This window comes from Procambarus clarkii, chromosome 29, assembly GCF_040958095.1.
Source record: "Procambarus clarkii isolate CNS0578487 chromosome 29, FALCON_Pclarkii_2.0, whole genome shotgun sequence".
Classification (NCBI taxonomy): domain Eukaryota; kingdom Metazoa; phylum Arthropoda; class Malacostraca; order Decapoda; family Cambaridae; genus Procambarus; species Procambarus clarkii.
This window is the reverse complement of record NC_091178.1, coordinates 1,659,442-1,677,067: the sequence shown is the minus strand read 5'-3', so window position 1 is coordinate 1,677,067 and position 17,626 is coordinate 1,659,442. Positions and strand designations below refer to the sequence as shown.

The 17,626-nt window shown below is 47.8% G+C and overlaps 1 protein-coding gene across 2 annotated transcripts in view; it reads right to left on the bottom strand.

The window, feature by feature from the left end:
* The window catches only part of LOC123764943 (ecdysone-induced protein 74EF), a 28,494-nt gene extending 11,206 nt beyond the window's left edge, over window positions 1-17,288 (bottom strand). Inside the window, exons 1-2 of one of the 2 annotated variants that reach the window (XM_045753168.2) lie at window positions 15,700-17,288; window positions 5,782-5,883 (exon numbers count right to left, since the gene is read on the bottom strand). In XM_045753168.2, the coding sequence (XP_045609124.1) occupies window positions 5,782-5,883; window positions 15,700-17,164 (1,567 nt within the window). In that variant the 5' untranslated portion in view covers window positions 17,165-17,288. The remainder of the gene's footprint in view (window positions 1-5,781; window positions 5,884-15,699) is intronic. The other variant, XM_045753169.2, reaches the window with a different exon arrangement.
* Between the last annotated feature and the right edge of the window lie 338 nt (window positions 17,289-17,626).

Sequence of the window (17,626 nt, the reverse complement as noted above, 5' to 3'; positions counted from 1 at the left end):
CTGCCTTAGGTCTTTCTACCATTATGTCTTATTTTAAGACAGCAATATATATATATATATATATATATATATATATATATATATATATATATATATATATATATATATATATATATATATAATATAGTTAAAGCATCATACATCAGAGGCTACCTCAGCAGTGATCACAGATGTGTCCATAAAACATGTGGTCTGACCTGGGCCTCTACGTGTGCCGGACAGCTACGATAATCAATAAACAATAAATAAAACTGTTCGCTATCTTTGTATTATCGTTACCACAGGACTGCCACCACCACCACCACCACCACTGGGCCGCCACCATAGGGTCGCCACCACCACCACCACAGGATCATCACCGCCACCATCGACAGCAACCGACCTCGGCCCGACAAATACAGTGACAAGGACAGCGGCTTCAGCCACCCTTCAGCAACAGCACACTGTCAACCACTTTTTCATGCAAATCACGCTCTCACTCTCCCTCAATATGACAAGGCACCTCGTTTCACTCCCCGCAGGTTGAGAACCTTCAGAAGGAGGAGCAATATTTTATTGCTTTAAAAATGTATAATTTGGACTTAATACGACTTTACCAGAGCTTCGAAGAGCCTTAAAAAATAAAGCCACACTACTCCCACTGGATGGGTGTAGGGGGGGGTGGTTACACAACAAACTAATTCATCTAAAAACACACAAAGATCTGCTAGAGATCCTAGCGACCATCCTCGCCGAAGATAAGCCTCCCAACAGATGTCTCTTGAGGATTTCATGACACTACTGAAGCAATCCTTGAGAGAATAGATGCCTCGCACGTCCCTTGCCCCTCAACACACCCCACAAGCCGCGTGGAAGCAGCGCTAAGGTCAGTAAGGTCGTAAGTGCTACGGCTGGCCGTGCGAGTCTCGATCTTGCCGGCGCCACACCCGTGAAAACGGTGGTGGCACACAGCGGAGGCTCAACGCTGCGAAAAACCTGAGTGGGGTTGGGGTGTGGGGGGGGGGGGGTGAGGACGCGGGGGGCGGAGGGAGGGGTGGAGGACACGAATGGTGATGGGAGCGCGGGGTGGGGTGGGCAGGAAGGAGAGAAATTGAGAGAGCGAAAGAGGGGAAACCCGTCGTGTGGCGGCTTGCACGCTGAGGCACGCTTACCGAGGACAGGCCGGGGTTGAGAGAGGGGGTTGGGGAAAAGCTGATTGGAAAGGCAAGGGCAGAGTTAACTCTAATTTAAGCCACGACGCCGTACTAAGGAAACGATGCACAACAACAAATGTTTACAGCGGCAGCTCTCCCTCCCCCCCCCCCCACCCTCAAAAAATGCAGCGTGGGAAACAAGGCTGCACTATGCATCAAAATACACAGCGTTGACACGAGGCAGACAAGTGTGGTGGCAGTGGCAGACAAGGATGAGGCGTCGACACTGGTGTTGATAGACTCCCAACACCGCCACCACACCGCCCCTTGCTGTGTTTTTTTCAAAGCCTCGTCAAGATTCCGCGTGGGAGGGAAGGAAGGGGAGAGGCAGCCAGACAGGAAGAGGGAACAGGATAGTAAAAGGGAGAGCGACACATGAGAAGAATTATTAAATGAGAGAGGGAACGGAAACCGGAAGAGGAAGACCAAGGAAAAATGGGAGAGATAAGGAAAGGAGATAGAATAGGTGGTGGAACCGGGAAGGAAAACCAGGAAAGGTGAAGCATGAAGGAAAATTAGGGAAAGGAAAGAAGGGAGGCAAAAGTAAAGAGGAACGGTTTGGCAAGAAAGAAGGAAGATGAGTGGTACGAAAGAAGCAAGACGAGTGGCAGGAAAGAAAAAGGAAGATGAGTGGCACGAAAGCGAGAGAGAACGACAAAGAACAAAACAGAAACGCCTGCAGGAAGTGGGGCTAACGTTTGCCAGTTTTTGTATCCTGAATGTGACCGAACATTTACCTCCTCCGTGAGAAATTAACGAACGGGCAACTAGGCCTAACAATAACTTACACCACCATTTCGATCACAGATGAAATTCTAGACTTTAACAAAATATTAATTCTTAAAAGTCTGAAGCAAACTTTGGACATGCCAGCTATGTTAATTACAGGATGACAGTCATATCAACACGTCACGTTAAGACTTAGAGACTTGACGAAGCGTCTGAGACAAAAAGAATCTGAAAATAAGAGCTTCATTTTCTTGCCACAGAACGGTATCATTTTCCGCCAGCCTTACCCATCAGGCCCGCGAACAATAGAATGTTAGTCTCCGGAACCACTCTATGTAACACAGCTGCAATGTTGTCTGCAACGATATCCAATCAACCGGGTTGTGATTCAGGCGCCAGGCTGCGAGCAGCTGCGTCTAACAGCCTGGTTGACCAACCAGGAAGTACCGGGCCGCAGAGACGCTGTACTCGGTACGAACGAACGGCAACCGCAAGGCAAGGTTTATAAAGCAAATCACTATCACTCTCTTGTTAATTTATAACTTGGATTTCCGTATTAAAATACTACTACTACTACCGCTAAAACTACGACCACTAGCCGACTACCACTACCAACGTTACAGATATAAATACTGTAATAAGAACACAAGCCACGACATCCCTAATATAGGACTAGATACATAAACTATATATTATATAGCTATTTAGGCTACTGTACTATAGCTCAAACACAATAAATCTCAATTAAAATCGCCTCAACTTCTTTCCTATCACAAACAAGTCCATCAACTCCCTCAATCCTCTTCTAACATTGCTCTTGGGCTCTTCAGACCACTGTTGTTGGCACTAATTACCTTTTCTATTAAATCAAAAAACCACATCCGGCTTAACCGACACAAACAAAAAATCTGATGGAAAAGAGAAACCTTTTGATTCCGCTTCAAGTGCACAGTGCACGCGCCTAACGCCCACCAAGAGTACTTAAAGGCGTCTCTCCCACGTCTCACGGTACACATGACCCATAGAAAGTGGTTTTATAGGATGTAATTAGTAAACATCAAGGGGGGAGGGGCTTGGATTGGCAGCGTGTGTCGGGGTGTGTGTGTGTGTGTGTGTGTTTGTGTGTGTGTGTGTGTTTGTGTGTGTGTGTGTGTGTGTTTGTGTGTGTGTTTGTGTGTGTGTTTGTGTGTGTGTTTGTGTGTGTGTTTGTGTGTGTGTTTGTGTGTGTGTGTGTGTGTGTGTGCGCGAGCGCGCGCGTGCGTGTGGGGTGTGTTCGCGCACGCGTACGCACATTCACCTACTGCAATGACCCATAACCTTCTTGTTTATCAAATTTACATTTAAAACTGCATTGAATTAACTTAAATTATAACTTGGCGTGTGCGTGCAATCTAAAAACTGATTAGCAGCCTTCCCTCGCCGCGCCAAACAAAGGTCTTGCCAATGCAGAACACTCAACAAAGGGAACTCCTCCCCCTCTACAGCTTTTAATTTAATAATTATAGCCCTTAAAAAAATCTTGCAAACGGTCATGTAATGCCACAAGGGTACTCTCGGCCACTATGCACGGACATTGTTTCATTAATAATAAAAAAACGTTTAATGTCTTATTAATCATATATACGTTATCACCCCCCCCCCATTCAATTACGGTTTGAATTTAACGTAACCCAGTTTGTCTTAAGATAACTGATTAGCTGTTGTGGGATTATTGTTGACTCGGGTCAGTCCAGAGGAGGAAGAGAGAGGCTGCTGTGAGTTGGGTACTCACAACTCACAGCATCCTCTGTGCTGTGAGTTGTTACCAAGTTATTTTAAGAACAGTGTGGAACAGACATGTATGTGATCAGAGTTGCCAGAAAGTATTAAAAACAAAAATGTGAGGAGACGAAACATCGCTCGCGGTTGTTGTTGTTATACTGTGGGAAACCTGGCAATCTTCCCCCCCCCCCCCCCGAGGGTCAGGAAGGAAGGGAGAGGAAAGCGAGCCTCGCCGAGTCGTGCCACCTAGCGACAGGTAATGCAGACAGCTGGTCTTTATATCGCGACGCGCGGTATAATCAGATCAAACCAATAAGGGCAGTAAAACATGGAAGCCGCCGCGAGGGTCTGGCAGCCGTGGTGGGGGAGGGAGGGAGTGAGGAGATGGGGCATTGGGGGATTGGATATTTTCTGAGCGAATCCCACCTCCCTATTCTCACGATTACTACAATGAGATGATTCGTCCATGGCCCCCCCCCCTCCCTTGATACGGCTTGTGCAATCTCCACCCACGATACGCATAGACCCCCGCTCCAGTGCATTCAATAGGGCCAAGGATTCGTCCCCCTGCCCTCAGGATGGATCAGCAATGCCCATCACAAACAGTCCGCCGCCCCTCCACTCCCTCCCGTCGACAAGCGGTCAATAAGGCTCGGATGAGGATTACGCGTCAGCTTTTCAAGGCCGTTAATAAATATCCTAATAGGCTGTGTGGGACATTGAACGCGACCAAGGTGCCGGTTCCTCCATTAATACTTATAAACTCTTCTTTTGTGAGCATTAGAAACTAACCTCTTAACTTGAAACAAGCTTTTCATTTAGCCGTTAAAATTTAATACTGACAGTGAATGAGACTCGAAGATAAACAAGACAGAAGCAGAACTGAACCGGCAACCCCCTCAGGGGAACTAAGTGCACTCAGCCAAGTCAGTAAATACCCTCCGGAGAGATTACCTCCCAGAGAGGCAAACACGTCGCTTAGCCTACTATTTTTCTCCCACTTTCTTCTGCTTTTTCATAGAATCTACAGTCAATTTACCTTACTAATAATCAGGGACTACTTGCACAAATGGAAAAATAAATCCTATGTTCGCGTGAGCTTTTTAAGTTTGATTGAAAGGCAGAGTTTAATCTTAGCTGAATAGGCTCGATCAATAACAACGCCAACCACAACGTTCTAAAAGTGAATTAGAGAATGAACTTGTTAAAATACACTTAAATAGGAAAATAATCTAAGCTCGTAGGTAATAGCTTAAAAATCGCGTTATGAATTGTAGACCCCTCGCCTGGAAACCTCGGTTTGTCCTGGAAACGAGACAAAGAGACACGAGACATTCAGCGCCAAAATATTCCTATAATTAGATCCTGTTTACTTACTGCTCACCTCTCCTACTGTTATTCCAGGGAGGGAGGGGAAAGATTTGTTTATTCTGACAACCTTGATTACCAGTTTCTAGACCTCAATCCTTGAGGCATCAACATACCAAATAGGTAATGACATAAACTCAGTCTTCACTTAATACGTGATAAGCCTTGCGTACGATGTACCACATGGCATGGAGGAAGAGAAGAATAGAAGGGAAAGTGGAAAGGATGAATTGGAATGAAGATAAAGGGGCGGCTTAGCAAGAAATGGGCACAAACAAGAAAAAAAACCGCCCATTTCCACTCTCCCCTCCTACGGCGCCCCTCCTTCTCACACCCTCCCGCTGAGTAAATGGGACACTCGATCAATACATGTTTGTGTCCCCTGTAAATCGTTACTTCGGGAAGAAAAGACGCCAGATGGCAATAACCAAGATGGAAATTACAAATTAACAAAAAATCCAAACAAACATTTCATAGTCACGGAAAATACTGTACTTGAATAAAACTAGAAGCCTACAATTGCTCATACAGGGAAAAAACTAAATAATCGCTAAGGATGCACAGGCAGAAATGTACTTAAAGAGCAAGCTAACTGTCAAGTGTACATAGCCCAGGTCTGGCTACCCACGAGTAACAAGGTACTACTCTCCCTTGTATACTGTACATACGAGACACGGCTACTCTTACCAGTACGCGACAAACTACTAGCATAAACGTCAGGGAAACTTACTAAAATGGAAACGAGGCAAATTGGCCATCGTACGACCGGCGAGACTCTCAACAGTAGCAAGACAAATAGTCACAGGAGGAGCAACACCAAACTCAGCCCCCACTAAAGGAGAAACGAAAATAAATATAATTAATAACAATAATAAAAATAAAATAAAATATAATAAAAACAATTTATAATAAAAATTCACAATAAAAATAAAATGTTTGTAATAAAATTAAATGTTTATAATAAAATTAAAGTTCAAGGAACCTTTAATCACCAAAACATTGGCTTCCAGCTCCATGAAAAGTTCCGTTGCAAACCCACCACACCTGAAGTCTTGGTTTGGGTTCGTCCAAACATTTTTCTACTCGTAATAGCCCTAATTCCCATTTAATAAACAAAACACATAAATGATCTTGCACGAAATTAAAAATTTTCAGTCGTCTAGACCTTTCTTTCTCTCCTGACGCTTCTCTTGAATTATACCATAAAAAAACACGTATGGTAGAAACCCACTACGACGGACTACACCAGACTGGGAACACGACAAAGGTCCCCTAGTCGTGCGCTCTAAATAGCCTCGCCTGACAGCCTTCATTCTGGCTCGCTCTCTTATAGCAGGACGAATTTTGGCGAGTGAATGAACGTCCCACTTGCCAGGCTATAAAAATGGATTGCATGTGTGTCTGACTTAAAACTTTATTTGCTAGGTGAATCACATCTCTCCGTGTTGTAATTAATTAATGTTGTTGATTGGTGTGGGGGGGGGGACGACGATTGAGGGAGATTAAGTACTGTCCTGACGAGAGCATTGATGAGACAATAAGTAGATCCCATTCGCCTCTTTTTTAGTAAGTAGATTACATTGTTATTTTCATGGAGAAACAAAACCTCAATCTCTCTCTCTCTCTCTCTCTCTCTCTCTCTCTCTCTCTGTCTCTCTCTCTCTCTCTCTCTCTCTCTCTCTCTCTCTCTCTCTCTCTCTCTCTCTCTCTCTCTCTCTCTCTCTCTCTCTCAAAATGATCAAAGGCAGTAATCAAGCGACAATTTACGTAGGTGTTTGAATGTAAGCTATAAAAACAAGACCTACCAGCACCCAGGCCACGAGGCGTCCTAGTACTGCAGGCACGTCTGATTTGTTGGGCTCGACAGTGCTTCTCATCCTCATTTTCCCGCCACTTATACCCAATCACTGTCACAGCGTCGCCAACCTAGGTCAATGGATCTCGCCAATCTTCACATTCACAATTGTGCATGTTAGGTTAATTACCAAAGTGGGACCACATAGTTTAGCCACCCACTAATTACATACATCTCTATCCCAAGCTGACCGTATAACTGCTACACAGCACTTCGCCCATCCAATCTCTACTCCTCTAATCTACCCGAAGATTGACGCACTCAACTTCTGTCTGCGCTTTACCCCAACCTGCATCTAAATTTCCCACAACCCACTTGTACCTTTAGCTCCACACACCCCATTTGTACATGTTTTATCTATCTTCCTTCTCGACATTGTGGAGGAGCTCCTCCGTGCCTTAGACTAGCCAGCCTACTGTTGAAGGAGAACAAAAGAACTGAGGACGATAATCCTAACGGTATTACCGCTCGGTCGAAGCCTCTTCCCAGCGGCAGATTACCATAACAGATACGTGGGTCGCTGAGATGTGTAGGGGGGCGTTGGTGGGAGGACTGGTTGTTGCAGGTGGGAGGACTGGTTGTTGCAGGTGGGAGTACTGGTTGTTGCAGGTGGGAGTACTGGTTGTTGCAGGTGGGGAGGACTGGTTGTTGCAGGTGGGAGTACTGGTTGTTGCAGGTGGGGAGGACTGGTTGTTGCAGGTGGGGGAGGACTGGTTGTTGCAGGTGGGAGTACTGGTTGTTGCAGGTGGGAGTACTGGTTGTTGCAGGTGGTAGTACTGGTTGTTGCAGGTGGGAGTACGGGTTGTTGCAGGTGGGAGTACGGGTTGTTGCAGGTGGGAGTACGGGTTGTTGCAGGTGGGAGGACTGGTTGTTGCAGGTGGTAGTACTGGTTTTTGAGGGGATGTAGTGTGAATATGGTTGATGTGTATGATGATGAGTATGAACAAATGATGAGCATATAGTGAGAATCTGTGGGATGTAGGCCTAGGCTAGTGGTGTTCTTTGGAGTATGGGATGGTAGTGTATAGAGTGCGGGGGGGGGGGGTCATTCGTGTGATGTGTGGGAGGTACTGTGGGTGAGCGTGCAGGCACCGCACATGTGCTGCTGCTGGTGGTGGTGAGAGGGAGTTCATGGACCTGTGTTACTGGTGACGGAGGAAGTGTGGGAGGACCACATGTTTGCGCTGGTAGGCTAGGCGTGACGGCTGGGGAGACGTGTGGGAGAGAGCACTAACCTCCCCCGCCCACCACTGATCGTAAGAAGATCCGCCGATGTGGTCGCTATCGGCAGTGGAGGTCTAGTCTACACCCAAAGCGTCTCCTCACACCCCCACTAACTCCTCCACACAGGCTTGTGGTCTGGCCACGCTGGGTGTAAACCAACGTGTGGCTTACCTGTCACTATTCCTTTTTTGTGTCGCTCTCACAGACTATTATTATTATTAACATCTTTATTGACAAAATTAATTACAATTTTGCCTAATCTGAGGATTTTGATAGTCTTATTAAATTGAGGATAATGCTAGTATTCACAGACTGAGCTGGGGGGGCAAAGCAGGAACGCAAGCCTACACCAGTATCATCACATTTGTTGGTTGAAAGTTATCTTTAAAAGGAGGTGGAAAATAGATGAAAGAAAAGTTCAAATAAAGTAGGTTGGATCCTAAAACAGATCAAGAGGTGGGAACCTGTTGTGAAAGCCGAGCAGAAGACCTGCCACGGAGAGCTCCAAGACACGAAGGTTCACGCATGCCTGGAAAGGGTGGCTGTGCCGTGGTGGAGGGGGGGAAGTCGTGGGTCGTAACCACGCGGGGGCCACGACCTCACTCCTCTACCCAAGATCTCTCCACCCTGCGGCCTGGGGAGACAAGAACCCTCACCAGCCTGCTGCCGTGTTCACGCCTCGTCCCGCCAACCCCCACCTACCAACCTGTCTCTACTTCACCTCCACACAAAAAAGCTTCCGGTTGCCCCCACCTAGTGGACTTAAACTTTGGCAGTTAAATTAGCTTATATTCACGTAGTGCTGCAGCAAGTGGAACTACCAAAACCCTATTAAGGCAGCCCTTTGTGTACCGCCTTCCCCCTGCTTGTGCACTCCATTGTCTACAGCCTCCCCCTGCTTGTGCACTCCATTGTCTACAGCCTCCCCCTGCTTGTGCACTCCATTGTCTACAGCCTCCCCCTGCTTGTGCACTCCATTGTCTACAGCCTCCCCCTGCTTGTGCACTCCATTGTCTACAGCCTCCCCCTGCTTGTGCACTCCATTGTCTACAGCCTCCCCCTGCTTGTGCACTCCATTGTCTACAGCCTCCCCCTGCTTGTGCACTCCATTGTCTACAGCCTCCCCCTGCTTGTGCTCTCCATTGTCTACAGCCTCCCCCCTGCTTGTGCTCTCCATTGTCTACAGCCTCCCCCTGCTTGTGCACTCCATTGTCTACAGCCTCCCCCTGCTTGTGCACTCCATTGTCTACAGCCTCCCCCTGCTTGTGCACTCCATTGTCTACATCCTCCCCCCTGCTTGTGTACTCCATTGTCTACATCCTCCCCCCTGCTTGTGCTCTCCATTGTCTACAGCCTCCCCCTGCTTGTGCTCTCCATTGTCTACAGCCTCCCCCCTGCTTGTGCACTCCATTGTCTACAGCCTCCCCCTGCTTGTGCACTCCATTGTCTACATCCTCCCCCTGCCTGTGCACTCCAGTATAGATATCCTCCCCAAAGGTAATTTACGAGCTATAAAACTGAGAAAAACAGCTAGATTATAATTGGTTAACATATATTAACCTACCGCCCTTGGCCCGGGTCTACATGCGTCATAATACATTTGGGTTATCCCACAAGCTCCTGCGGACGTCATATTATCACAAGTGGGTCATTATACCAGACTGGATGAACATAGCTTTGTTTAGGCTATGTTACTAAAAAAATAAAGTTGGTAGGACAGAGCTAGAAAGTGATGCATAGAGACTTTTAGGCTGCGGCAGGATGACAGGCGCAACCTAGGGTGCTGAAGTGGTTGAGTCATGCAGGAAGACCTGCCCCCCCCCCCTCCCTCGGCACTGAGAGATTCATAAGACCACTCCATCAATTCTCCCCCCCCCCACTATCCCCCATCCATGCTCCCCCTGCCACAACCCTGGTCGCACGTGGCGGCTTGTCAGGGCGGGCTGGTATGGGACGAACTCTGGGGACACTATAGGCAGGAAAATTTGGTATATGGAGGCCATATAGCCTACGTATAGACATAGCCGTCTAAAAGTCAGAAAAGGAAAGCCAATTATAATACTTCGACACAGAGATTAGTAACGGGACATTAGTCTTTCTGTGAAGTTATAGGCAACAGCATCTCAATATCAAACAGCCTGGTGGACCAAACTCTCACAAGTCGAGCCTGGCCTCGGGCCGGGCTTGGGGAGTAGAAGAACTCCCAGAACCCCATCAACCAGGTATCAACCAGGTTAGAAACATTTATTTATCAACCAGCATGCGTTAATACCTTAGTAGGTTACATAGATAACCAGCCACGTGCTGTACCTCCCACTGACACCCTAGTTCACGGTAGTCGGTCATACCCAATATTGAGGGACGCCCCCGCCGCTGTTACTGTGTAGACCTGTTAGAGGAGAAGCACGTACACAAGCAGCTATATTTATCAGATCACTATTCTCCTCTTTTTCCGGACTCGCATCTCTCTCTAACTCCACACCTGGCACCCTCTCCTCTCCCTAACCCCACACCTGGCGCCCTCTCCTCTCCCTAACCCTACACCTGGCACCCTCTCCTCTCCCCACACCTGCGCCCTCTCCTCTCCCTAACTCCACACCTGGCACCCTCCTCTCCCTAACCCCACACCTGGCGCCCTCTCCTCTCCCCAGTCCCAGGTCTTGTGATACAACTGCAAGCTACATCATAGTGGAGGCAGCTCGCATATTACCTATGATAATATATTCATAAAATAACCCCAGTGAACGGAGTGTGCGTGGGAACACATGCGGGCCAGGGGGGGGGGAGGAGGAGGAGGGGAGGTTTTAAGAGCTGCTGATGCAACCAGGGGAGGGAGGGGGGGAGGGGGGAGCGAGGGGAGAATGAGGGGGTATAGATAAAAGGGACGCCACTCCCCATCTGAACTTATCGTTAGTTCATAAGTGGGTGTACATAGAAAAGATTATCAGGAATTAGGGTTCCATATGGTACAGTTGTGGCAGAGCGGGAAGTAGCATCGACCTGGGCTATTGACTTTCCATGCATTGATCACTGTCCAGGGTACAAAGGCTTTAACTTTTGTTTTGTTTCGCGGCCAAGCTATCGACTAGAGGTTATGGCCCCGAGATCCTAACGTTGCACTTGGTGTAGGGCGGCAGGTAATGGAAGCGTGCAACGCCCTATCAACGAACCACCGTAGGCAACTTGACAGGTAAGCGGTCGAGTACCAACAAGAGGGACTCTTACCTTTATGAACAAATAACCGAAACTTACTTTAAATTAAACAATAATGGACAAATTCCTCTATGTAATATACCTAATGTAACTAAATTTGCCGGTGGTACTAAGGTCACGTGTCTGAATTAACAATAATTTTCTCGTTTTAAACAATCTCGCCGAGAAGCCGTGCTCAAGAGCAAAGAACTTCAGCACAAGTCGTCCGTCTCAGGCGCAATGAGACTATAAACGAAGAAGTTAACTATACAATAAGACGGGAGCCGAGGCTACTGGGCGAAGACAAACGAGGCTGAGAGCTCCTCGTCCACCTCCGGTATATGGTGCTCGGCCCCCCCCCTCCTCGCCCCCACCAAAAAAAAAAAAAAAAGTCCCAAGCAGCCTAGCGAGGTTTGACCCCCCTCCCCTCCCCTCCCCACTGTCGGTGAACAATAAAGCATAGGACTGCTTTGTTGGGTGGCTTTCATGGAGGGGGGGGGGGCATCCGCATTAATAGATTACTTTGTTCCCATTATTTAGGTTTTTAACTAATACCTAAACCAAATAATAAGGCAAGGTATTTAGCACCGATAAAAGTTGTGGTAATCAGTAGGCTAATCAACAGCAGGTTGTAAACTCCGACAGAGGTTAATAAGAGTTCTGGAGGACGACTTAACTGGCGAGGCGCCGCCTCCCTGCCGATAAGCAGAGCTCCATACATGTTACGACACAACCCCCGGGGCTCGCTGGCCCGCCCTCCCCCGGGGCGCGGGGAGCCAGCCTCAGGGGTCACCCGGTCCTCCACATGGCATATCTCTCAACCACAACTCTCATCTTTTCCCGTGAGAGGGGAAGCCAACTTATGGAAATTAGAAAGGGAGGGTGGAAGTGAGAGGGGGGAGAGCCACGTGGCATACATGCCCCTCATGAGGAGTGACCAAAAATATCATAGTGTTTTGGTTAAGATATCCATCTATCAGAACATACGTATTAAAAACGCAAATTTGTAACAAAATACAAATTTGTGTACACTAATTGGCTAACATTTGAGCGTATATGCTTCATATCCCCGGCAAGTTAATTATATAAGTATAAACATGAGACAAAGCTAGCCTATATGTATGTGGTAAGAATCTTGGTTAATCTAAATTAGAAATGAGTTCGTCCCTTTACTCAATCGACAAGAAAACTTGAAGGCAGTCAGTGAGCAGACACAGGCGAGCCCATTAAACCTGTGGGGATCGACCGCCAACGCAGCACACCCTAACCACCCCATTCCCGTTATTACCAGAGAGGGGAAGTGAGGTCCGCGTCGTATCGTCAAGGATTCATAATACGAGCTTGGTACTCACAAAAATATTATTGCCCAACCGTAGTGGGCTTGCTTGTTACATTTCAGATCTGCTTCTCTCAGCCCACCTCTCTATTCCCACACTTTGCATGTTAAACACATTATAAAACTTTCAATGAATAAATAAAACATTTATTTACTATTGTATCAAGATTGTCTCTTAGGGAAAGAAAGTACCTTTTTCCAATTACTTTAATCTTAAAAACAGTACATAGAGGCAAGTCTCTAAATCCCACTCAACAGAAATGAACGATATTCAGACTAGCTAAGTTTACCCCGAGGTGGTAGACCCCATCCCCCCCCTCCTCCCCCAACAACATTCAGCGCCCAGCTCACGACACTAAGCCCACAATTACTCCAGCAGGCGCCTAGCCCAACCCATCGTCCCCCAGGGACACGGTCGACAATTAGGTAACCTAAGTCCAAAAATATACACTGACATGGAAGTATTGCAGCCTACTTACTGCTACTTATGGCTCCTAACACGTTTTACGTACCTAATAGAGATCTGAATGAGGCCTCCAATAAGAGTGTTAGTCGAGACAACTCGAGGGCCAATAGCACTTTATCTAACCGATGGGTGAGACTGTCCTTATTCCCCGATTCTTGTCAGCCCTAGGCCTAACGGTGCTTTACCAGATTGACAAACGGTGTGAAACTAGGCCTACGTATTCAGAACAGATTGGCATTGCATACAAGGCCACACACATTAGTCTGATTACAAGAATGTACAACAGAATCCATAAACACATACACACAAAAACAAACGACTGGGTTGTATACTATTTTCGAATAGTAAGTGTAATTGAATTATAATTTCACATGAAAATAAAGACTTAAACGAGAGCATAGACAAAATAGCCTAGAATAGGCTACATGAATCATCTCGCCCTTGCGGGTAACTAGAGTGAAACAGATCTAAATTAAGGAAAACTTTAGTAGCAGAAAAAAACTAGAAGAGGGAGAGCGTGTTCCAAGACATTATTGAGGGAAGGGGGAGGTGATATGCTTGTGATTCACTCATCAATAAGGTGACGTACACGCTTCAGGGGTCTTGGTAGAACAGTTGGGTTCGCCCACGACTCACAATCGGGAATCCCGAGAGGGACAGAAATGGTTTGGCACGTTTACTTTCACCTAATGTCTGTGTTCACCTAGCAGTAAAGATACCCGGGAGTTAGACAACTGTTGTTAATGTATCCTATTGAATGTTAGTGTATATATACACACGCCTGTCCCCGACAAAATAAATTGTTGTTTACAGCTACCGCAAACAATCCTTCCTGGCATGACAAGTTGCTACATTTTATCTGTTACAGATAAGTCAATGTTTTATTGGAAAACAAGGATGAAATAATTATATTTTATTATATATAAATCAAACCGGTTCAGACGCCCGCCCCCAGCCGGTTAGAAACGTGGAGGCGTGGTTGGAGGTTGGGCCGGGCCGGGCCAGACCGTCCCAACCCAAGGCGACACTGAAGAATTGTTGGCCTGCTGCGCCCACAGCTTCCTTCCTGCCTCGGGTGCCAAGCAGCCATTTCCCAGCCGCTCCGCCGTCTCCCGCCGGCCTTTCACCGTCGAGCGTTACTAAATTACCTTGTGCACAATAGCCTAAAATGCATAATTTGCAAAGGCGACCTAATTATCGGCGGCATGGGAGGCCATTGTGGACAAACAACTAAAAACTAAACAAAAACAACATAGCAACTGCAAGATTACTCCCCCCCCCCTCCCACTCCCCTAGCAGGAGAGCTGCCAAGTGACCAATATTCCACTTATTCTTCACGAGCATCCAAGACAGGCACCCGACACCATCTCAGTTCAGGGACTAATGCTCACAAATTATGAATCCTTCACAAGAATTAATTAATAGTTAATGGTTGTGATATAACTTAAAAAAAGAGTTCATTGTTTCTGTTCGTGTGGCGACCCTGTCAGGTGTGACAGGTGGTGGGGGGGGGGGGGGGGGGTAGGGGGAGGTCCCCGCACGCTGCACTATTTCTTGTTCTGTTCATTTACCATGAAAATGTTGACCACGAAAATGTATTGTGCGAATGAAAACGAAAAAATGCCTCGCGTGAAGGTATTTCTGGTAAATGGGGGAAGAACCTCGTCGAAAGGGAGTATAAAGCTTTATGTACATTACCGAGGTGTAAAATTACACAGGAAAACCTTAAGGTTATTACAATGAGGTAAGACGAGTAGGCTGCGTTCCCAGGGCCAGGCTTGGCTGCCCGAGCATGTGTCCCGTGAGTGCCTTGAACCCTGCTTCACCAGTCTCTCTCTCTCCTCTCTCTCTCTCTGTCTGTCTCTCTCTCTCTCTCTCTCTCTCTCCTTCCTTCCTCTCTCTCTGTCTCTGTCTGTCTGTCTGTCTGTGTCTCTCTGTCTGTCTCTGTGTCTCTGTCTCTGTCTCTGTCTCTCTCTCTCTCTCTCTCTCTCTCTCTCTCTCTCTCTCTCTCTCTCTCTCTCTCTCTCTCTCTCTCTCTCTCCACTACAGTACAATTTCCACGCAAAATCAGCGTGCATAAACAATATTCCATATATAACATTATAATAAAAAAAACGGATTTTTTAATTCTAAAAATAACTTGCCAGAACAATTTGCCACTAAAAATGAAAGGAATAAAACCACAGGTCCTGCACTTCAAGATGAGCGCAGCAGTTCACACTAAACAGCGTAATAAGCTCCTCAAAACACCAAGACCAACTAACAGCAAGCACATGTGTGTAAAATCCAAACTGACTTTGCTGTCGGCTGTCACTGCTGAATACAAGAAGCAAACGTAGCGAGCGCTTAAGGCCGCGCTGAGACTGGATCTTAAACTTGACCTTCGCAACAGCCTTGCTAATCGACTTTGCAGAAAACACAGATAATCTTGTGAAAGTGAAAACTTGAGCTTACAAATATCTGACAATTCGAATAAAGAACACTGGTGCTTTGAGAGCTTTTATGTAATTATAAACAAACTTGAGGTTGTGGCGCTGGGCGTGAACATGCGCCAGAAATAAACCCTCCTGCTCACCTGTCACAAAATCATCGGTGAGATCAACGGGCGTGCAGAAGCCTGAATCAACAAGGCCCCGGGTGCGGTCAGACGCCCAATCTCCGCCCGCAGTCTCTGCGCCCACAGAGCACCCGGAATCCCTGGAGAGGCCCACAGTGTAGAGCAGCGAGGAGGTGGAGACCGCTGGCGCCTGCTGCAACGACTGTTGCTGCTGGTGCTGCTGCTGGTGTTGTTGCTGTTGCTGCTGTTGTTGCTGCTGATGTTGCTGCTGCTGGACGGGTAATAGGGACCGTGGGGTGAGGGTATCTGCCCTCGACAAGTCCAGGGAGGTGGTGAGGGAGGCACTCATGCCAATATGCTGGTGTGCCATCGGAGGTGCGGGCGTCGCGGCAAGAGCACCCATAGAGGTAGATAACGCCCGTGGGCGTGGGTGGACGTGGACAGCCCCGCCCGTGACCCGAGCCGGGCGGCTGCTGCCGAGGTAGTCCGGAAGGTTGACACTACTGGCGACAGACAGCCCGCGTCTGGTACGGGCCGCCCGCAGCTTGGGGGAGCCGCCCGCAGTGCCTCTGGTGGGGGTGCGGGCGAGCAAGGAGGGCGGCAGGCCAGGAGCCACGAACTCTGCCTGAGGAGGAGCCATGGCAGCTGGCCTCGGGTTGCAACATGGCCCAATACACCGACCACCATTACCCCACACCAGCTGCTGCTGTGGCTGCTGCTGTGGCTGTTGCTGCGGCTGCTGTTGAGGCTGCTGCTGTGTCTGCTGCTGTAGTGGCTGCTGTTGTTGAGGCTGCTGTTGCTGAGGCTGCTGCTGTTGCTGCTGTAGAAGCACTGCACCATTTCTGCTGCTGATCCCCAACATATTCACATCCCGACTACTTTGCACACTTCTGGCACTTTGGTTCTGAACACTTCTTGTTGCACTCTGGCTCTGTACACTTCTGGTGGCACTCTGGCTCTGTACACTTCTGAACGCACTCTGGGTCTGTAAATTTCTTCCTGCACTTTGGCTCTGAGCACTTCTCGCTGCACTCTGGCTCTGTATATTTTGCACGTTTCTAACACTTTGTACATTGACTGATTTGACACTATTGCAGTTAACATTGCCACACATGCACAAGGGGCGCGGCTGAGCGGCTCGCGAGGGCCTGGCACCCACCACCTGCTGGTGCTGCTGCGGGTGTGGCAGCTGCAGCGGTGCCAGAGGGCGCGTCGCCCCCGAGGTGGCCACCATGGCCGTGGGCGATGGGGTGACCACGGCCCTGGACCTGGCCCTCACGGCCGATACGTAACCCGGGTGGATCATGAGGATAGGCTGCGAGCCCTTCGGAGGATAGATGTGAGCTGGAAGGTCGTACTCAACCGACGTCTCCACCTGCAGCGGCGAAAAGTAATCCTTTTGGGGGTCAATGTGCGGTTTCCGCGAGGGAGATGCATGTGGAGTCATGCTAGGGTATGACCCGCGACACACGCTCGACACCATCTTTCCTCTCGCCGCCACTACCAACACTTCATGTAACACCACAGACACCACATGGGAGATCACTCAGTGGCTTAAGAAACGTGCTCCCGCTCTGACGTGCAAACCCTGACTGATCCCAGCAGATGGGCCGCGACAGAAGATGGGTGCGTGCGCACTAACTCTCACGACTTTGAAGAATCAATAATTTTCTTGTTTTACTACAAATTTTTATTAAAGTTAACTTTTTATTTATTAATCATATCACGTAAATAAAATCTACAAAATCAGTAATAAATTATTTTATAGTAAATAGTTAACGGTCACGAGGACTGTGAGAGTTAGACATAGTGTGTGACAAAGGAAGCGTAGCAGCTGCGTCTAGCTGGGGCATGCGGGCGGTCATTGGGGCATAAAGATCACAAAGAAATCACCAGCCACCCTCCCACAAAGAAAATATCCTTAGTTTGGAACCCAACATGTCGG